The sequence below is a fragment of the Ambystoma mexicanum genome, chromosome 1q (genome assembly GCF_040938575.1).
Source record: "Ambystoma mexicanum isolate Mex_15411 chromosome 1q, UKY_AmexF1_1, whole genome shotgun sequence".
In the NCBI taxonomy this organism is placed as follows: Eukaryota; Metazoa; Chordata; class Amphibia; order Caudata; family Ambystomatidae; genus Ambystoma; species Ambystoma mexicanum.
In genome coordinates, this window is record NC_090922.1 from 31,552,975 (window position 1) to 31,575,461 (window position 22,487).

A 22,487-nucleotide genomic window follows, 5' to 3' on the forward strand; every position below is an offset into this window, starting at 1 on the left:
GGCCCTCCCCAGGAAGGGCTTATGTAGGATGGTGCCGTCACAGTGCACAGTTGGCTCCAGGCAGGGAGCCCCCAGGCAGGCTCTTCTTCAGTGCAGCCCTCAGCCCGATCCACCCCCTGGGAGGCGGGGGGGTGTAGCAGGGACCCCACAGTGCTGCTGAGGCCGATCTGGCTGTCGTGTAGGGCCCTGGGGCGCCAGCTGCTGAGCTTACCCTGGTCGCGTTCCTGCCTGCCTGCCGAAACTCAGTCTGGGGGGCCGGGCGGAGTGCAGAGGCCCTAGGAGTGGGAACTTTGCAGATTATCCAGGATTAATTGTTCAGGATTGGTGTGAGTGTGAGGATGCCAGAAGAAATGATCGAGGTGGGGGACACCCCAGGATCCCGGAGGACAGCTTGTGTTGCCCGCCAGGGGGGCGATTTGCTGGATGAGCAGGCCTTGCTCCACTTCGCCGAAGGCAGGCACCAAGAGAGCACTATCGGGGGGCCCCTCAGGCGGCCCGCAGAGAACGTCTCGCTCACCGGAGAGGGTACCTGAGCGCCTGCAGCAGTTGGGCCCCTGCGGCCAGGTCCGGGATGCAATTGGGCCATTCAGACCCGGGTGGCTCGAGCTGTGTCCCGGAGGGGGGGTGTTCATGCCGTGAGCTGATGCCGGGCTCCTCTCCGCGGGAGGGCCCGCGGGCCTGCAGCATCCTCAGCAGACCTCGCCGCGGTGCACTGAGGAGATCCGGTGGAAGTTCGATCGGAGGTTCCTGAGGAGGGAAGCAAGCCCACCACGGGCGCAGGAGCGCCGCTCCAGAGGAGGCCTCACGTCCGAGGCTGTATTCTGCCCGAGGGCCTGCAGCGTCCCAAGAAACTCTTGCCGCGGTGCGCCGAGCTTCTTGGGATGAAGAAGAAGGATCGGAGGATCCAGGAGGAGGGAAGCAAGCCCACCAGAGGAGGCCCCACATCCGAGGCTAAATTCTGCCGATACGCGCCGGGGAGCACAGTGCTGGCGGGAGTCCACCGCTGCTTGCGTCTGAGGAAAGATGCCCCACTTCCAGCGGCAGCTTTCAGGTGGTCCGTGCAGCGAGGGGGGGGTTGGAGGCCAGGCGCAGGGAGGGTGGTAAGCGCTGCTCGCCGGGGGAGGGCCCTGATTGGTTTGTTGGTCCGCTGGAGTCAGCAGATGCTCCGCCGTGCCGGGGCCAGGTCCCGGAGCCCCTCCGCACCCAATCCGGATCACAAGCTCCGCTCGGGCTACTCCTCCAACGGCCGCATCGGGACTAGGCTCAATCCGCCATTTTCTGCTCGACTCTCAGGCGGGTTCTGCGTGCCTCTGGGCTCGGCGGATCAGCCGATAGCCCTAACTGATTCGAGTCAGGAGACTCACGGGACGTGCTCCTTCATCTACGCCGCACAGCTTCGCCTTTCAGAAGCTCAAAACTCAACATACACCGGGCATTGTGGCTGGTAGCGTGGCGCAAGCCGGGAGCTCTCACAGAGCCAAACCGACCGCCATGACTCAAAGCCACGCCCCCCCTGTTCTTTTAAATTTTATACTTGTTTCAAAGAATAAAAAATATGTGAAAATTATACAATTACGTAACATTCAGCATAGTGTGTTCTACCTCCTGAAGCTTAGAGAGCCATTAGGAGGACATAGAGGTATGTGTTATTTAGGAACGTATATTGCTGGCTCTTTATTGGATAGAGAGCCCGCATGAGGACACCACACCAGGTGCTAGTTATATACACCTCCTGAAGGGTGTCCCCTTTCTCAAATAATCACTCTACGAGACAGCACACAGTGACTACGACTTCCGTTATAGTCCATAGCTTTTTTCCTGTTGGGACATTTTGTTTTTGTATGTTTGCTAGCTTTATATCCCAGTTCAAGACAGAGTAGGGATCTGCCCTCCAGTTATTTATTTATTATATAGATAGGACGCCAGATCCCACGGCATACCCAGAGCGACTTAAAGGACTATCACCTAGTGAGAAGGTTGAGTCACCACCATATGTGAGCAGACTGATGTCATCGCCAGGCAGAAGGCTATCAGGAACCATTTTGCCCACTATGGATAGGCAGACAATGGGAGCCGATTGTGGATTTGGGTTCACGCAATTCCCTTTATTGGAGAAAGAAGGGGCCAGACCGCAGTATATTCCCTGGCGACAAATGGATAAGGATAATTTAAGATGTAAAATCCCCAGTTTAATGGCTGGGGCGGGAAAATGGATTTATGAGCTATTGAAGATGAAAGGAGGAAATACTCTGGCAATAGGGGACATTAAGGGTCTCCTAGCAGCCATTGGGGGGGCTGATGACATCTGGACAAGAGCAGGTTACTCAAGTGTCACGGCATAGAACACAGCTCATGACGGAGTGCCATTTAATAATTGCACAGAAGATGTCTGGAGAGGGCTCAGGGTACAGAATCCTGACATGTCGGATATGGCATGTAAAATGAAAGATGACGAAGATCCGCTTGCTTACATTCAAAGTATTCAGGAACGGTGGACTTTGGAAACGAGGGAGCCTTAGGAGAAATTAGTGCCAGTATTTTTTTACCATATTCTGTGTCAGGGATTGCCAGAACAGGTACAGAGACAGCTCAAGAAACTAGTGGGAATGGAAGCAAAGCCATGGGCAGAGATACAGTTGACCATAGTGCATCACTGTTGGTTGTTACAAGAGAAAAATAAGAAGGAAGACGCTAGAAAACTGAGTAAGCCAAGTTAGTTCAGAAGAAATTGTCAAGTTACGCCACATGAGGGGCGGTACTGACAAGCGGAGAGGGGCTGGGAATGTAGCAAGCAGTGGGTGCATCGCAGGAGAATAATCAACATCAGATGGACCAAGGAGGGAATGGGTTTATGCCGCGAGGCAGAGAAATGGGCCTACAGAGGAAGGAGTTGCTTTCAGAATAATCAGGGTGGTTTCCAAAATAACCAAAAGCGGGTTTCAGAATATGCAGAATGATAATCAAAATGTGCAAGAAGGTTTTAATCAAGGGGGGTTGGTCAGAAAAGCTCCTCCTCTATGCTGGACATGTGGAATGACGGGGCACATCGCACAAAGATGTGAAAGCCAAAGGTATGTACAGAATGGGCAATTCTCAAGAGGGGGGGGACAGCTTATCCTCCAGCATATAGCTCACAAAATAGGGATGGGTTTGCCCAAGTTCAGACAGTGTACCAAGCATAAGCGCCGCAAATGCAACAGGCATTGCAACTACAGCAAGCACTATTGAATCTGCTGCAAGGGCAGTCACAGCACGCACCCCTGCAGACATAGCAGAGTGCAAACATAAAACAGTAATTGACACCTAGAGTAGGGGATGTCACTTTGGTGTGAGGAAGTCCTTTTACAGGTACAGGGATAAGCATGTACCCACACTAGGACAGCTCACAGGGCGATTTGATGTGTTCAGTACTATTGTTGACACCAGGCCCCCCGCCCCCCTCAAGAGGAACCAAGGGTTGATGTTACCATAGTCGGCAAATGTTTTTTTCTTTTTTAGTAGACATGGGTGCAACTCGCTCATGTATACGATAGGGAAAATAACCATTATCAGGAAATGCCATGAATGCGCAAGGCTTCTCTGGAGCTACAAGCAGAGTTCCTTTTACTAATGAATTACCAGTGTCTACAGGAGAGTATGACATGTATTTTCCATTATTGTATTCAAGACAGACACCAGTTAATATTCTGAGCAGAGATTTAATGACAAAGCTAAATATGACAATTTCTTTCACTGATGAAGGCATAGTGTGTTCCACTCCAGGGATACATTATCTGAACGTGGGTGAATGTATATTGGCGTTTACAGGGCAAATGCAAATGACTCTGCGAGGATTGCCATTAGAGCCAGAAGTCTTTTTTTATGAGGTATGCATTTTGTTGACATCGCTACCCGGACTAGTGGGAAAGAATATGAGAATACCTGAGGAGTTCTTGTTGAGGCCACAGATGGACGAAGAGGGGGGACAGACTATTCCCCTAGAGTTACAAGCAGCCATAGTCCGAGGGGAATTGGTGATGCTCGATGACGAGGGCAGGCCATGGAGAACAGTGATTGACATTGAGGAAGGGTATAGATTGACTTACGTCACAGATGAGGATATGTTTGGAGATGATCCATCAGATGATGAAGTGGTAGTCGAGGTGAGCATTACATATTGGATCAGAATAGAGAAAACAGAGGGCCCACAGTGAATGATGATAGTATGGCAGCGCCAAGCATTTTTTGACGAGGGTTTGGAAAGAGTGCCAACCTCTTTATGGACTATAGGCTCCTATGACGTAGGCCTATTGAAGGGGGTAAGAAGGTTAAGATTAAGTTGAACCCAGGAGCAGTTTTACCTCGAGCACGACAGTACCCCATGTCTCGAGAGGCAGATGAGGGTATTTCTAAGACTATATCAGCCATGATGGAACAGGGTATCTTAGAGACATCAGAGTCCCTGTGTAATACCGCGGTGTACCCTTTGAAGAAATCGAAAGGGGGGTTGTGGAGACTAATTCAGTATATGAGGCCAATTAACCAGCAAAACCGCAAATGATAAAATTAATGCAGCAGTTTTTGGGATTGTGTAACTATGTTAGAACATGGGTATTTGATTATGGTTCATACACAACACCTTTTTTGCAGGCCCTGAAGAAAGCACAAGCGAGCAAGGAAAAAATAGAATGGACTGAGGAAATGGATGGAGGGTTTGAAAAAAGCAATTTGTAAAGCTCCAGTTTTAGGAATTCCCAACTATTCAGAGGAGTTCCTTTTATTTCCACACACAAATGGGACAGTTATGACAGCAGTGCTCACACAAAGGACCACATTAGGGTACAAACCTCTTGCATATTATAGTGAGATTTTAGATCCAGTCATAAGAGGACTTTTTCCTTGCAAACAATCGCTGGCAGCAGCCGCGTTCGCATTGAGAAGTCTACAAGCATTGTGATGGGTTTCTCTATGACATTGTTTGTGGAGGATGCATTGTTGCCGTTTTGGAGAAACCTAATGGTATGTTGACACCTCAGAGGGCTTCTGCATATGAGGTAGTTGTATCGAATACAGCAATCAAAATAGTCAGATGTAAAATAGTGAACCCTCCCACTTTTGTAGCTGAGCCTGTGGCATCGGGTGAGCAAAGCATTGATTGCTCTTACTACGAGGAGTTCTATGATAATATTCCAAGAGTAAATGAGAATGGTCTAGCAGGGGGGGAGGTTCTCTTTATGGATGGGTCTTCAAAAATTGATCAAACTGATGGGGAAGGCATTCAGGTTCTGCTGTGGTAAGGCACAGAGCTAATGGGGAATTTTAAGTCATAGCAAGTGCAAGACTACTGTCTCACTTTTCGGCACAAGCAGGAGAATTAGTGGCGCTTGTCACACTCGAAAAACACGCAGGGCAGAAAGTGACGGTGTACAGTGACTCCGCCTATGTGACGTCAACCCTGCACGCAATGCTAGCAGGTTTGAAAAGGAAGGGATACCTCAGAGGGGACGGTACTCCAATGCAACACCCAGCATTATTGGATTGGTTTATCAAGGCACTACAACTCCCAGTAGCAATCGCAAAAGTTAGGTGCGCAGCACGTACTAAGAAAACTGACTTTATCTCACGCGGGAACGCAGACGAGGAGGCCAACAGGGTTGCATATTAAACCAGATATTTCAAATGTTGATACTCCAGATGTAAAGTGGTCACAATTATGTTTGTAAATGAAGGGTTTAATCATTTGTCAAGAACACAGTTGATGGAGGTTCAAGGCAGTGCTCAACAGGAAGAGCAAGAATTGTGGAAACGAAGGGGGTGTTCTTTATCCCCCTCTGAAGCATTGTGGCGACAGGACAGCACTGGAAAGCCAGTGATGCCTTTAGCCTTATTAAAGGTAGCGCTTGAACAGCTGCACTACCCTGCACAAGTAACTAGGGAAAGCCTTTCAGCTGCTATTGCGGAGGACTGGTTTGTACCGAACCTGTTAGAACACATTGCCTTTTATGTAGTAAATTGTATCGTATGTCAAAGTTTAAAGCTGGGCACACACTGCAAACAATCAGAGGAATGATTCCTCGACCGAATGGTCCTTTTCAGCATTTAGATATTGACTATGTTGATATGCTGCAAGTATGTAGTGGCTATAGGTATATGATATATGGTATATGGATGGGTGCCCAAGCAGGTCCATGTACATACCCTGATGCCACTTGCGCTGCAAAGTTTTTAGTCAGAGAAGTCTTCCCTAGATGTGGAGTATGTGAGGTGCTGAGATCCAACAATGGGCCCCGTTGTTAAGCGGCTTCACTTCAACACTACAGCTAAGTCAATGCCTAGTCTGGGATGCTGAGGGAAACCCTTATTGATACATTTTTAGGTCCAGTTCATGTACTCTGGATGACAACCCTTATATAACACCCCTCTCTTAGAATCCCCTGACCCCACTGAGCCAAGAAGTAGGTTTGTTTTGCAAATTAAAAGGTTTATTTGAAAAATTAAACAATATATATATATCACACTTTTATAATAAATTAATATCTGATAGTACACTGAGACATATGATGTGGATCCACAATGGGTAATGTTACAGTGGTACACTTGATTAGTTAGGAGTAGTATGGAGGATGAGGTAGCTGAAAATGCTTTATGGTTTCAAGGAAATGCAAGGTGGAATAACAACCAACAACAATGTAATCACTTTTTCTCTGGCAATTCACCTCTCCCACCCCCATGCAATGTAAGAAATGGAAGGAGATGGAAAGAGGAGCACACAGTTCTCAGGAATGCAATCAAATACAATACGAAATTCAGTTCCCCCCCAGCAAGCTTAGAGGAAACAGGTAGAAGTTTGAAACACAGGCCCAAAATGCTTTTAAATGTGATGGCAACGGATGGGAAAATGTGCTAACTGATTTTAATTCCCTCTAGAGATTCAGGGTGAGTGAGAGATGCTTGTTTGTATTAGTTCAGGCTCACTTTAGCAATGCTCTATGAGTTATTACCAGGTTGCAAACGGATTTTAACAAAGGAAGGAATGGAGCTGCTATTTTGACAAGTGGAGAAATTGAGCCAAAATCACAAATCGCGGTAAATTTCGCGAGTGCGTAAATCGCGATTGCGGAAAAAGTATAGGGAGTAGGAAGTCGGTTCTAAGTTCGTTGGAAAGCCTAGAATCACAGCTTTAAAATGAAAGTTAAACAAACGGTTCCGGAGATACAGACAATTTAATAAAGGTAGATTTTCGGATTTAAAGTAAAACTCAAAATGACAGGTGACAGCTTGCAGCTGCAGAATTGACAGGTGACAGTTGTGCAGCTTTACAAATGACAGATGGCACGATTTCTAGGAGGCTGTTCTAATTAGGTTAAAATAGTTTGGATTAGATTATTTTAACTAGGAGATTGGGTTCTGCACAGTTCTGGCAGATACTCACTCCTAATTTTGAAATGAATGGGCCTCGTCACGGATCTGGTCAACACGTCCAGCGGCAGTTCTCTCTGCTCGGCGGGTCAATCAGGCACCGGTTCTGCTCACAGCGATCCGGATCTCTGGTTCTGCTCACAGCGGTCTGGGTCTGGTCTGCGGTTCCGGCACAAGTTCTTGGCAAAGAATTCAAACAGCTCACCCGGCTGTTGAATAGTTTGATTAGGTTTGCTGGATTCTGAAGGCCTGCTGAGAATACTTTTGCTTGCAGTGGGCCTTCTTGGTTCACATTTCTGTAGTCTCTGTTTAGCTTGGAAGTCTAAGTGTTGGATCTCTGGATGTGAAGTCGTCGGTCAGCACGCTCCGCAGCAAATGGAATTGAATGTCTACCTGTCCCAGCAGTCTCTTTTTATGTGTTTTGGAAGTGGGTGTGTGCGTGGCATAACTGAGCCTGCCCCTCTCTTCTTGTCATTGGCCCAAATCTCCCCTCTCCCATGATTGGGGGAAGGAAATGGATTGTCATCATGATGAGGTCTGTTTATGGGTCAGAGGATCCTCCCCTGGTCAATTTGCCCACAAATCTATATTTGATTCAAATACATATTTCCCAGATACACAATTTGTTGAAATTACATGTAAACATTATATATTCCTTATAGTCCATGCTTGTCCGCTCTGATCTTCCTGGGGGCTTGCATTAAAAAATGACAACATTTTGCGGTTTTTGACTGGTTTACCAATATCGGACATTTACCAAGAATTACACAAATGTGCGCAAGGAGTATGGACATTAATTGATGAAGTGTCAGATTTTTAACATGCAGACATTTGGAGTAAGACCTATTTTCCGCTAGCAACCCCCCAGAATACACCACAGGGTCCTAACACCTCTTAAAACATGCACAGAAAAATCACAAGAATAATGATATTACTTATATAATTTTGACCAGTCCGCACTATGAGTTATCTATCTTTTTAAAATTATGCCCTGGTCAAAAAGGGGTGTGGCTTCCCACATCACAGGGTGGAATAACTGGTTTATCCACTTCCCCCAAGCTCAGCTGCTAGCAGAGGCACTGCCCCTTCCAGTTTCCCCCAAGAGGAAGCCACTTTACAGCCACCCCCAATATAACATTTGCCTGAGTCCAGGACAAGGCTTTGTTCAACCTCCTGCCCAAAGTTCTGCAGGTGCCCCTCCCCTAATCTAATCAGAGAGGTGTCATCTCCTTTTGGTGGGGAAGCAGGATGCAGCTAGGCCTGGGAAGAGTGGCTGAGCAGGTTTCTCCTATCGGGGGTAGTTGTCAGGCAGAATTCAGCTAAATGTCACTTTTGTTCCCAGTTTAAATCAAACTTACAATTTTTACATATACATTAAATAATTACTTCCTTCAAGTAATTTCAGAATATAGTTTTACATTGTATCCACCTCTTAGCAAGTCTTTCCTTGGCCTGGTTTGGGTTCCTCTGTTCAGTTTTACACAAAAGTCTGGTGGTTTTAAAACGCCGACTTTCTGATAGTGATGAGTACCGGTATTGCATCCATTTTTGGGATCTGTCTTGAATTACTGCATTTCAATAGAGTGGTCTTTTGCTTGATAGTATAGGACCCTTGGTTAACATTGTTTTGATGGCATCCTTACAGTAGAGTGGTGATGTGGAACCCCCCACAAGAAGGTTGCATCTTTGGAGTGGTCTTGTGCCAACTGCGCAGTTCTCCTGGATTCTGGCGTGAATGTGGGCGGCGACAGCTCATCCCCACATCTACCCAGTCTATTGATTCAGCATGGGTCAAAACCCTTCACATCGTTTTGTTAATGAAGTATTTCAACAGATTAGCTTGTTGCTTAGCAGAAAACATATGTTTTCTTCTGTTTATCACCAGCAAGCAAATGGAATATGTGAGAGACTCAACGGTCTTCTCAAGGAGAGAATTGCCAAGTTAAAATGGACATTGAAGAAGGGATGGTTGTGTTGCTTGCCCCTTGCATTATATGCATTAAGGAATGATCCTGGGTTGGACCACCACCTCACACCTCATGAGTTAGTAACAGTGAGGCGAATGAGAATGCCCCCGTCTCCTCCATTGAGGAGCAAAAGTGATGCCCAGAAGACTGCAGAATTGTTATGAAATGAATTAGGTAAGTTTTTGACATATATGACTGCTAGTATCTCTGTCATTTCAGATCAACTCAGGCTCAAGGGGTGTCGGTTCCAGGACACAGATGAAGACCATTCAGCAACCAGATGTAAAAAACTATTACTTGTACCCAAATTATTTATTGGAGTCCCAGTATTGGTGTGCACCTTCACAAGGAAGTGGCACAAGCCCAGGTGTAGTGGTCCCTTTATAGATGAGAATATCACTCCCTCAGCAGTAAAAGTCCAAGCAAGACGTGCCTGGATATACTTGTGCGACGTGAGCCGTATGCTGATGAGACCGATGCACCCCCACCCATTGATTTGGAAGCAAGAAACGAAGAAGTAGTTCAGCAGGTGCAGACTCGATCGATGACAAGGAAGAAGGACGCTAAGATTGCTGATTAACGCAAGCACCAATCCCCTGCCCGGGTGGAGTTTAAATGGAGAGCACCTGACCATGTGCGTGATTCTTCTGGCGCAGCGTGCGTCACAGGCTAAACCCAGTGTACCAATGTTTCCATGGTAACTGCCAGCATGAACGCAATGAAGCCTTGCGAGCCAATGAAGATGCTTTTTTCCAAGAACGGAAACGTGTAGTGGGCAAAGATCCGTGTGTCAGACATTGCTGTTGTGAAATCCATGTGGGTGCAGGTGAGGGCATGGTTACATTGGGATTCCTGACATCCAGAAAGTGAGCAAACTGAATGACGTGTGGAGAAGCGAAAGTGGTGGGGACTCGTGTATTGGTGCATAATATATGCGTGTTCAGAATTTATTATTGTTTTGCTGATTTTGCTGATCCACACTGTTTACTTTGTTGGTCCCAAAAAGGTATGAGTCCCTTTGATTCTTCCCACCCCAGTGACTTATGCAGAATTATCTGTTGCAAAGAGACCAAGGCCATATGTGATTATTCCTACACCAGTGACACATGTGAAGGCACCCATTTCTCTGACAAGTGTTCCTATAATTCCCCCTGTAGGAAGGTCCATTTTTTATATACTCCATGACCACTATGCACAAGCTCACCTTGCAAGAGGGAGACAGAAGAGAAGTGCAAGGGAATATGATTATGAGTTAAATAATCATCTAGACAGTACAGCACATTTGGGGAATAACATGTATCAGCACATGAAAGAGGTGGGAAAAAGAACCTCTGAGGAGAGTTGATATGTTTGTGCTCTCCTACCTTATGCTATGGTGAAGTCCAAAATATTCATAGCTATAGAAATAGCAGTCCAGACAGCTCATTGCTTGACTCACCTTGCACTCTGCCATACAAGAGGTCAGTTACAGGGTCGAACAGCATCCTTGGTATGGGTGACTGGATGGACAGCTCCAGAAGAAGATGATTACGTACAAGATTTGAAGACAAGAGAGAGAGACCACACACGAGAGATCATGTGATAAGATACGAACAGCCTGGAATGAAGGGAGCAGGAATCAGATGGGAGAGAAATAAAAAAGCTCAACTGCCAAGGAAAGAATGACAAAGAAATATGAAGATGCAAGGAGAGAGGTCAGATGCAAATCTGGGGAACAGTACTTTCTCCAGATGGATGGGAAGAAGGCATAGTTGTATGCAGAGCTGTGGCAGTAACAGGACATCACAAACCAGTTATAGATCTTGTGGAAAAGGGATGCAAACCTCTCTGGCCGAAGCTTGCAAAGTTGCTGACATGGGTTGTGGACAAAAGGGGCCCGTTGCAGATAGTGTCTCTGGCTAGTGCTGAGCTATGCTTCAGAAATAATGGCCCAAGAAAGTGTGGAGAGAATCAGCAGTGCAGTCGAATCTTTGATGTACCAGGAATGAAGGAATGAACAGCCGTGATAATGGACCACTACTGGGCCTGTGGATCCAGAGCATACAATGAGCTGCCCAAGGACTGGGGAGGGCTGTGTTCTATGGTGATTGTCCATGTTCCAGCATTGGTGATTCCGAAGAGTGACCTGAACATTGTAGAGTTTCCAAAAGCAGATGTTCACCTAAGAAAGAGGAGATTAGTTGGATTTCTCAATCGAACTAAGAGGGATAACTACTTCTCGGCTAAATCGATAAAAGCTTTCAATGACATTCCGTACGAACACAGGTTGTTCAGCCAGACTTCAGCAATATTCATGACAATCTTGAGGCCAGGGATCCAGACGATGGCGAATTCCAGATGGTTAGAGATAGCCAGATGGGAGCTCCTGCAGCTGATCAACACTACCATAAAGGGATTTAACGCTATCAAGGAAGAGCTGAGAGCCATAAGACTGATGACTCTTTGTCCTGGACATGATTACAGCTATGGATCAGGGAATCATGTTGCACATTCAGACCTTCTCACGATGGAGAATGGGACCTTAACAGAGGCCATAACATTGCTGACTAACTTACACGTCAAGATGGAAGATGACTGGGGTGCTCTTGCGCAGAAGAGCCAAGCAGACGTGAGCCTTCACAGCTCCTGAGAAGCTGCAGACATCCTGCAGTTTAATCCTGTTTCCTTGCATGTCTGCAGGTTTTTAAAGTATAGCCCTAGGCAGCGGAACATAGAGGCAGCAGTTTGCTGCAATCCCAAAGAAAATACCACTGGGGAACCCTGTGAACGGACCGTCGGCGGGGGAGGGAGGTAGCAGGCACCATCTTCGAGCCAGGCCGCGTTATCGGAGCAGGTGGCTGTGGACACGGAACACTGCAGGCAGGCACCAGCAGCATATTCAACACACTGAGCAGGGGTCCAGCAAGTCCTGTGAATAACAGTGCTGCGGTCAGGACCACGCACTGCAAAGTGGAGGACCCGACATCGGGCGACCCTTCCCCTCCAAGCGGGAGAATAAAGACTGCAGCCTGAGAGCCGCCAACAAGACTCATGCAGCAAACAAGTTAGAGTCCCAGGGTGGGGATCTCCACAGCATTCCATTGACTTACGGTGGGGCTGGAGGTGGAAAGTAAGCCCCCAGTGTCAAAAAAGCAGAGCAGTTGTTGAATGTTTGCCCTCACTGCGGTGTTAAATTACCCAATGCGGAAACAGTGGAAACTGCAGAGTCAACCACCGCTTTGAGCACTACTTGTTGGACAAGTACTAGAAGAAGAACCAGTGGAAAGATGAGGCAAACGACAGTCAAAATCCCCAGCGTGCTCACCTCAAAAGCAAGCCTCTTCTACCCCCATTAAGGCTGTTTTCGCCTGTCCAGAAATGCAGGCGATTCCTAAAACTGTTGTGGGGGATCCACCGCTGGAAGATTGCCAGGGAACCGCGCGAAGCTGAAGCAAAAAGGAAAGTTCACCCGAGTTGGCGAGCAGCGGTGGGACTCTCCCCCAAACCTGGGGAACATTGCCTGGGCACACTGAACCACTGTGTGCTAACCCAGTTGTCAGCCACCAGCACCAGCCTCACCCACCACGCAGCAGAAGAGTAGGTGCCCTCTCCCCACGAGATACAGTGCACCTCTTCAATAATCCAGAGGCGGCATGGTCGTTGCTCGAAACGAACATCCTCTCACAGCCAGAACATCAGCTACCGAAAGGACGACCCAGAAAAGATCTAGACCTGGAGCACTCTCCAACGCTATTCTATTCGCAGCCAACAGAACTAACAGCACCCTTGGAATCCACACCCAGGGCAGAGGAAAACAGATGATCAGACGTCACACAGACGCCGGACTACATTCTTGAAGGATGTTTAGGGACGAACGACTATAGCGGCTACAGGACTGAAACAGCGGCTTGCATGGGCAGTTTTAACCGGGCACCCAGCAAATGGTTGACACTGTTTTTTCGCACCCGTTTGGTGCAGTGTTAGTGCGACAGGTACTTTAAGTTGGGGAGGACTACGGGGAGGGACAGGGGATAAGTTGGTCAACCGTTGTTGGCCGGGTTTTGGCAGTGGTTGGGTTCACAACATACGCAGAGCATATAGGCACCCGAGTAGGGGCTGTCATGAGGGGGGATGGCCAAAGGGCGGCAGGGGTGGAAAAGGAAAGAGGGGCACCAACCTGGGTTGTAGCAGAGTTTCCCTGGGATGATGGCACGTGAAGGGAAAGTCACAATGATGACGTGGAATGTAAATTGGCTGTGCTCAGGGGTTAAGAGAAGGTTAGTCCTGCAATTTCTGAATAGGCTGACCCCTGACATTGTGTTACCCACAGAAGCCCACCTAGCAGGCACAGAATGTAAATTCTTTCTCGGATCTAAATACAAGATGGCTTTTCACGCGGGCTTCGCTAGGGGCTCCAGGGGAACGCTCATAATCCTCCATAAGAGGGTCCCATTTCAGCTCACAGAGGTAAGGTCTGACCCAAGGGGGCGCTTTTTCTTGGCAAAGGGGAGCTATGGGGTGACACACTGAGAATGGTAGCGGTATATACACCCCCCTCCGCTCTCCACTGATCTCCTAGCAGAACTACAGAGGCTCACATTTCAAGCCTGTTCCTTCTTTTCCGGGGTACACGCATCAATGTCTAGGATTTACTATTTTTTTGTCCCAGTGAATATGACCCATCGGCTGCTATCCGACAAATACTTTGAAATAAATATGGGGATGGTCGACAGCCCAGTCACACTCTGGGAGTGGTATAAGGCCACATTAGGGGGAGGTTCTCTCAATGGTGGTGGCCGAGCATAGGAAACATGTGCATGCGATGGTGGAGGCAGAGAGGACAGTGCAGCAAGCACTTCCTCTCTTGCAGTGCACAAAGGGCCAAGCGGTCGCTAGTCATGGTGCAAGGAACACTGTGCAACGTGGCACTGGACAATGCCAAGGAGGCGCACTCGGCCAGACAGAGACAAATCCATGAGACTGGGGACAAAGGGGCAAAAATGCTTGCCTGGTTAGAAAGGAGAGATAGAGGGTCTAGGCACGTGCCCAAGGGGAGGTAATCACTAGTGATACGGAAATAGCAGAGGTCTTTGCACAATATTATGAGGCGGTATACAGCATGGGGACGGAGGACCGAGAAACATGGAACCCGGACGACTGAACCAGGTGCCTCTCCCACGGCTTCTGCTCAACCAGCTATGGGGTTAGACGCAGATGTCTCGGAGGAGGAAATCTCTGCAGCAGTTACACAGCTACAGATGGGGAAAGCACCGGGGCACAATGGGTTTCCAATAGAGATATGGAAGCGGCTGGGGGGGGAGAGGTGGGCGAGCCATCTCAATCGCCTCTTCCTACAGTGTAAATTAGATGGGAGTCTGCTGCCTGACCTCAGAAGCGCTAGCATAGTAGACCCAAAGAGCTGACAGATGAAGAAATCAAAAAGTATATAGAAGCAAGTATTCATGCACCTGAAGGAACAAAGTTCCTATATCCACGAAACCAAAAGAAGTATCTGGGAAGATGGATCTACTGCAGCCCGAATGGACAATGTAGTCTCATGACCTGGAGTGTTGATGAGCCTTTAAATCAGCAGGATCTTTGAAAGGAGTAATAAGGATATGGACTCCAAAAAACACTTTTTCAGACAAGGACATGGGAAAGTGGTCGATGAATCAACCAGAGGGAGGTGTAGAGGAGAAGCCAAGTGCCTCTGCCGGAAGTCCCTCCCCCATTTGGCCTATATGTTGAAAACCGGAAATTGCATTATGTGCAGTGCCAGTGATGGTGCTTGTACCGCGATTAGCCCTTGAAACAAGGTATGCATTGGGAAAGCCCTATATGATGGATCCATAGAGAAATGACAGCCCTCTCAAGGAGATTTTCAGAAGAAGTGTGGAGATGAGTGAAAGAGAAGACTGGTGACATCACATGAATCAGAAATGACTCACCCAGAAGAGATGCCAATGAAGAAGGTGAATAGACCTTATAGAATCTGAGGCGAAGTAAAAATTGAGCAACATTTCATGAGCAAAATGAAGATTGCACGAGCAGAGAGCACTGCAAAAAATGCAAAGCCGTTTTAGAATTGTACCGATGTAGTAACAAAAGTAGACTAAGTAATCATAAGGCTGGCTATACATAGTGAATAGACTGCAGGTGGCGCCGGCAATATATATGTGTGTATAGAAACTGGATTTTCCCCGATGCATTTTAGCAAACTTGGACCCCATGAATAGAAGGGCTAAAAGTGTGGCGCAGTTGAATAAAACAGCTGACGGCGAAGGAAGATTCGAGAAAGCTCACCTGGCCCGGTGACAAGGGTTGGAGCTGTCAAGAACCTGGTTATCTATTCCAGAAGATACAATGAACATGAGAAGCAGGCCGATCTCCTGTTGAGGTGTAATGGAAAACACTAGAAGTGGCTGGTTTTTTCATTTAATAGTATTAAATACAACAAAGGAGCTCAAAACATGGTCTCCTGTCACATGGTCAAGTTGGAAATAGAATTGGGTTGAGCTACACTGAGACCAGAAGATAAGGCCATGCTAGCGCTCCCTTTTATTCTCAAGCACAGTGATACTTGCAAGGCCGAGTTCAAAGGACTAATTAAATGGCAGACAGTAGGAGTGATGATGGATGTTGAGCTAGATGGGGAGGCATGACCAAGCCAACTCTCCAGCAGCTGGGGTACCAGCTTGTGTGCTGCTAGCGAGTGGAATATTCCAGAAGGGTACAAGCTTGCCAACCAATTGTAGAGGGCTACGTAGCAAAGAGCCCTATAGTTTGAAAGTCAATGAAACGTGTATTTTCATGACACAGAAAGTGACTTGCACTAGGGGTGGGCTTTACCGTCCACCTGACCTTAGAGATACAATCACAGTGCAGTCCCCCATAGAAAGTATACTTAAATGTTCCTTTTAAGCCCATCACATCCCCTAGTAGGTTTTCTTATTTTGCCATGTAGTATGACTTCATTTTTGACAGGATTTTGTTATAAATATGTATTTTTTCATATGAATCATTGAGAGACTTATGATTGTTCGGTGTCCATTGATGCCTGTTGTAGTCCCTGTTTTAGACAATTGCAATTAAAGCAGTTGTGTTTTGCCAACTTCCTGAGTCGGTCTGATTATTGATGTATGAGTAAGATCTGCATCCCCAGCCATCTCATTGTCTTAAAGGGCCTACGGGTTCAGTTTCTTCTCTGTGACAAACAGTATACTTGACAATCCTGTGTATGTGGCTAACTGGCCATACCCGTCTGCTCTGACACATGAATCTCTGGTGGACTTCACCTACCTATTAATAAAACTGAAAGTTATACATTCTGGTGTCCCATCACCTCAACAAAAACAACATTGTCAATAGAAAAAAACAGAAATAATACAACACATTACGAACAAAAATACCTTCTTAGCTGTATTTTGGAGTACTCAAATTAAAAGAAAGGTCCGAAAAACAAAGCACTGTGTTACTGAAAAATCAGTGTGTATATACACGCTCACCTAGGAGCTAGATATGTATTGGCTGTCTTGGGCTTACCTTCTTGAAAACAAGATTATTCCTTCAAAAGTGTTCCTGCAGTCGTGTTTTAGATTTGCTCTATAACCGTTATTTACATCCATCTACATTTTCGAAGTTGAATCAGGCCTTATGCACGCCATCATCGTGGCGACCTAATTGCTGCGATAATGACATTCCAGCAGTGATGTACACTACTTGACGCCATTTAAGTGTAATTCAATGTCAACACTAAAGTCAATGTAAAAATATAAATAATAATGCGTGAACAATTTTTCATTAACAAGGCGCTTTGTTTTTCAGACCTTTCTTTTCATTTGAGTACTCCAAAATACAGCTAAGAGGGTCTTTTGTTTGTAATTTATTTGATTATTTCATGTTTTTTCTTTAAATTGGCAATTGGTGTATATGTTGAGGTGGATGGGACACCAACAGGTATTATTTTCAGTTTTATTATTAATGGTGTAATCCACCAGAGATTAATGTGCCAGCAGACAGGTATGACAGTATGCTGGTTGTCACAGAGAAGAAACTGTAGTTGTGTGTCTTTGTATTGTTTATAGAGTTAGCCCTGATGATGGACGGGAAGTCCGAAATGCATTGGCTGCTGTTTCTGCTGCAATTGTAAAGCAGGCATAAGACATTACAGGATGTCACCAATAAAATGAAAGACTGTATTTCCAAGGGAGGTCACTAGTTCTGATGATGAACAACATCAGTTTATCTTCACACTCCTACACCAGCCCACTGATGATGAAAAATGGTCCTTGCAAGGGTTGATTGTAAAAGGCAAGGTCTACAACTTTGTTTTGGATGGAAACACTTCAGAGAATGGCATAATGAAGAACTTCCCTGCATTTAGGGTCGAGGAAGAGATTTTTCACAAGCCACTGTTGTGTGCTTTGATCTCTAAAATATATTGTGTTTCTTAAACAGCCTGTTCATGTCAGCCTCCTGGCTCCAGTGCTGAGGTGGCATGGATCTGATTTTTGAATGAATGTATGTGAAGAGCAATACCTCCTCCCAGGTGCACCAAGCACCAAAGAGCCCCCAGGGAACAGAGACAGGGGCCGCTCTGGTGGAGCTGGGTGCTATGTAGAGGGCAAGGTCATTTATCCCCGGCTAGGTTACAGGGCAAAGTATCATAACTGCTGAATCCCTAGAGCTAATTCCCTACCAAGGAAGGTTTATCATAATCTCCATAGATTCTAACTCTTTACTCCATCACTAAGCACAGGGTCAGACTCGAGAACATGGCAGCAACTGATAAAATCGAACCTACTGAGGTGCCATTGAACATCTCACTAGTTCCCTTTTGCAGAATTCCTTTTGTGTCTGGAAATTTGCTGGAGGCTTTGTTATTCTTTTATATATTTAAGGAACAATGACAGGTAGCAGCAATACACAAATGAGAACGAGACATTTCTTGACTTTGATTTGGTGCAGTACCTGGATCTTCCGTGCTAGGAATACCGCCAAAATAAAGCTCAGAAGTAAGGATCCGAGGATCATATAATTGAAGAACTGCAGCACACACACCAACAGTAGGCTGGCTGCCTGTATGGTGTATAGCCATGTGACCTGGAACAAAAAACAGACATAGCTGATTAAATGGCATCACTCTACTTAGGCGGTCAGACGCACAGAGTACTCAAATATGTGTTTCATTGTGCCTAAAAGATCAAATAAAGCAAAATACTGACCATGCTTAATGGAGCCCTTCTGTTGCTTACACCACCGATTTCAGATGTCATCGATTTACACCTCCCCTTCCAATCTTTCCAATGCATGTCACTGAGCCCCATTCCATATGGGAGTTACTTCACCAGTCCGTTTTTTCCTTTGCAGTCTAAAATGATTATTCCTGGATTTCCCATGAATAATCCAGAACTACAAATGCCATAATGCAAAGAAAACAAGTATTGGCAATACCAACAGTTTGGGCTTTTGTGTAGGCATGGCAAAGGCACTTGTCAGGCACAGCCACAATAGTATCAACTGCTCGTTGATAATATCAGGTGCAAAATGGAGCGAGTACCTGGGCATCTAATAGCAGTGCCTAGCAAAAGCCCAATGCTTGTACACAAGCCAAAACTGTTGGCTTTGTCAATGCTTGCTTTTAACAGGACTTAATTGAAGGACAAGCAGAGTGCTTAGAAATCGAATGGCTGAAGGACCAACTGGTTAAGGCATTTTTATTACACCAGTAGTAGGTTTACAACTCCAATTAAGTAATTAACTCTCAGAAGACTACTTTGTTAAAACCCTGACAGGCACTTCTAGTACAAAGTTTGATGGCAACACTTGTTTAAAGCGAGCTCAAAGAGTTCCCATGCGGAGGTGTTTTGGGCAGGGAGGGACAGGAACTGAGTGGGAGTCCCTCCTCATATGCCATTTCTCACTAGCTGTACTCTAATGCAATAGTTTAGGCTTATAGGTGTCGCGAGCACCACCTAATAGCCCAAAGGAAAAAGAACTGTACCAGCAACTTCAAAAGGGAATGTATGTAATATAGTAGTAATCCGGCTGGCATTGAAAAGATATGTCCAACCTAATATAAATACTGTAGGTTTGATATGAGCTGTGCATTGAGATTGTCATAAATGGATTTAAGACAAACAAAAATTATGATATTCAGCAACAGTTACAAATGCATGTGAGAGAAATGATTGAAAAGTTCTCCATGGCACCAAGTTCACAAATGTGGTGGTGGCACCAAACGGTGACGTGAGATCGCCTAAATGGCAAAAGTGACATATACACTCCCTTTAACTTCGAATGAGATTGCATAAAGTGATGTACTGTGGCCTTTGGCGCAATCGAGATATAATTTACATTCCACGGTTTGGACATTGTAACATGGCTCCTACCGCCACAAACAGTACTTGCAGTCCTTCTCTTTGCACAACATTGTAGCCTTAGAATTCTTCCTTCATACAAAATATTTGTCCACATTTTGGACCCTTCAATAACAATAAATGTTACTAAATACAAGCTTTGCAAATCCCTATTTGTTTGAACATGCTATTATTCAAAACAGAAAAAAGGAGAAACTATTTTTTTATTTGAAAAAGGTTAAACACGAATATAATGAGAAAAATTATAGAAGTTGAAACAAAAAATTGAGAAAATAAAATCACCAGTGTTCTATTGTCCAAAATCATTATATATATATATATATATATATATATATATATATATGATACATGACTCACCTAGTCGTATTTCTGATGCTTGTATCTGCTTATATTCATATGCTCTGCATAGTCTGATATCTAGTGGCAGTCGCAGAGTATTACAAGATTTGCTTTCGAAACTCAAAAACAGACTTCGACAGGGCGTGTTAGTAATACTATCCCCCATGGTCCTTCACCCGTCGAGGTCCCTCAGATTGTTTCTGACATGAGGTTGCATGAAGTGTAGCGCGAGTACAGATGTGTTAAAGCAGAAACAGTGATAGACCAGAAAAACATCTATGCGCCTTCGACTCCAGAAGGGGAGGAAGGGTGGGCGCATGTGAATCAACATAGAAGTATATACAGGAATCAGACATACGGTTAAGGTTAGTAATGTATCCCTTCTGAGGCTTGTAGATCTGCTTAGATCACATGCTCTGCATAGATTAGCGCGCAGTTTCTGGAGAAGGAGGTGGAATGTGAGAAGGTACAGCAGCAAATCGATGTTTGAGTACCGCTTGTCCCACCTGTGTATCTGTTTTAGAGAGTGTCAATGCAATAATGCTCTGTGAATGTAAGAATGGAACTCCATGTAGCTGCTTTGCAAATGGCATCTAGGGGGACGTTTGCAATGAAGGATAAGGTAGCTCCGGTACCTTTGGTAGAGTGAGCCCTGGGAGTGAAAGCTAAAGCTCTTTTGGATAGGGAATAGAAGAGTTTCATGCATTTGACTATCCATCTGGAGATGGCGTTCTTTGAGATAGGATTGCCTTCTCTACCAGGTGCTATGGAAACAAAGAGCTGGTCTGTTTTCCTTAGGGGTCCAGTTTTGTTCACATAGTACAAGACTGCCCTCCATACATGTAGTGTATGAGGCTTCTTTCAGGTGAGTCTAATGGCTTTTAACTTTCATGTTTCATGACTTAACCACCAGGGGGGTGCTGAAGCACGGAAGTCTGATTGGCATCTCCTCAATCAGGCTGATTCAAATCTATTGAGTTCAGTATTAACAACAATTTCCTGAGCCTCCACTGTACGTTCCTGCTTATATACACCACAGGCACCTTCGGTTCAAGTTCCATCAAGAACCGCTACCTATCTGTACCCGAAAGCAGCTCGCGGGTCTCAGCCGCATTTGAGCCATCATGGCCTCCCGCCTACTCAAGCCCTAATGCGAAGGTGCTCGTCTGCGTTCCACTGCTTCTGTGACTCTGAACATAGCCCACTTAAGATCTGATAGCGGGTTGTCTGTTGCAAACTGTTCCGGGCTGCCGGGACCCCTGGTCCTGATATCGGTCACAGTGCGTTCATCTGCGTTTTACTCCCCCAGGGGCTCTCCCCTATGCCGGCTCTGGATTTGACAGCTCAGCATTTGTTTGCGGGCTGCGGCGGCTGACACCCAGCAGGCCCCCTCCACCCTGAGTCTGCTCCGTGCTCTAGTTCTGTCAGCTGGTCGCCGCGGTGCACTGGCCTGGGCCCCCCGCTCCTGACATCTATTGCAGGGAAGTGAACCTACGTTCTTCACCTCCAGTGGTTCATCTCTTTACCAGCACAGGACTTGACAGCACAATGTTTATGTTTGCCTGGGCCACTGGGCCCCGCCTGCTCCTGACATCTATTCCAGTGAAGCGTCCCACACCTCCAGTGTATCTCCTCTATACCCGCTCTGGATCTTACAATGCAGTGCTCGCACTAGAGCCGCAGTGGTTGACACCCTGCTAGTCTCCACTACAGGAGCCTGCACCGTGCACTGCCTTGACAATTGTGCCTCCCCGCTCCTCGTGCACATTGTCGGAACCGACTGGAAGCCCGAAGCGATCGCCTGGCACATTTTCAGTTGACCCACCCTCCTGTGGCTCCTCAGCCTGTGCACTGTACCCGTGTCCTTGTTGCGTGTTTCTCCCCAGTCCCGCATCCTGTTAAATTGGGCCCGCCACTGCTGACGCCGAGCACCTCAGTCCAGCATCATCCACGTGGGGCCCTAGCAACAGCTGTTGCTGAACCCCTCTCCCGCAACGCTGTGTCCGTTTCTAGCAGAACTCCACCTTCCACCCTCCTGCTGTTGTGCTGTTCTCTGGTGCTCCCTGGACTCCTCCTACCGTCCTGTCCCCAACAGCAGACTTACATCTCCTCTACCTACGACCCCCGTGGACTCTCCTCCTGCTGCCTCCTGACGTTGTTTCATTTTCCGAATTATCAGCACAGACTGCATTAGTCACCCCTGCGAGTCAACTCACGACACAGCAGGCAGTAACAGTCTGAGTCAGGATCACATTATCTGTTGCTCGAGCCCCTCTACTACCTAACTGCACCTAATTGCAGCTACTGAACCACTGTGGACTCTCCTCCGGTAGCCTCCAGACGAACAAGTTACTTCTTACCTTGTAACGTTCTTTCGAGGGGATGATCCTCCGACGTATTCCTTATCTTGATCTTGATAGATTAC

General features: G+C 46.4%; 1 protein-coding gene across 1 annotated transcript in view; it reads right to left on the reverse strand.

Moving 5' to 3' along the window:
- DPY19L3 (dpy-19 like C-mannosyltransferase 3) overlaps positions 1 to 22,487 on the reverse strand; it is a 2,003,695-nt gene that overhangs the window by 1,001,292 nt on the left and 979,916 nt on the right. The window contains exon 9 of the mRNA XM_069635451.1: positions 18,315 to 18,446. Within this exon, the coding sequence (XP_069491552.1) occupies positions 18,315 to 18,446 (132 nt within the window). The remainder of the gene's footprint in view (positions 1 to 18,314; positions 18,447 to 22,487) is intronic.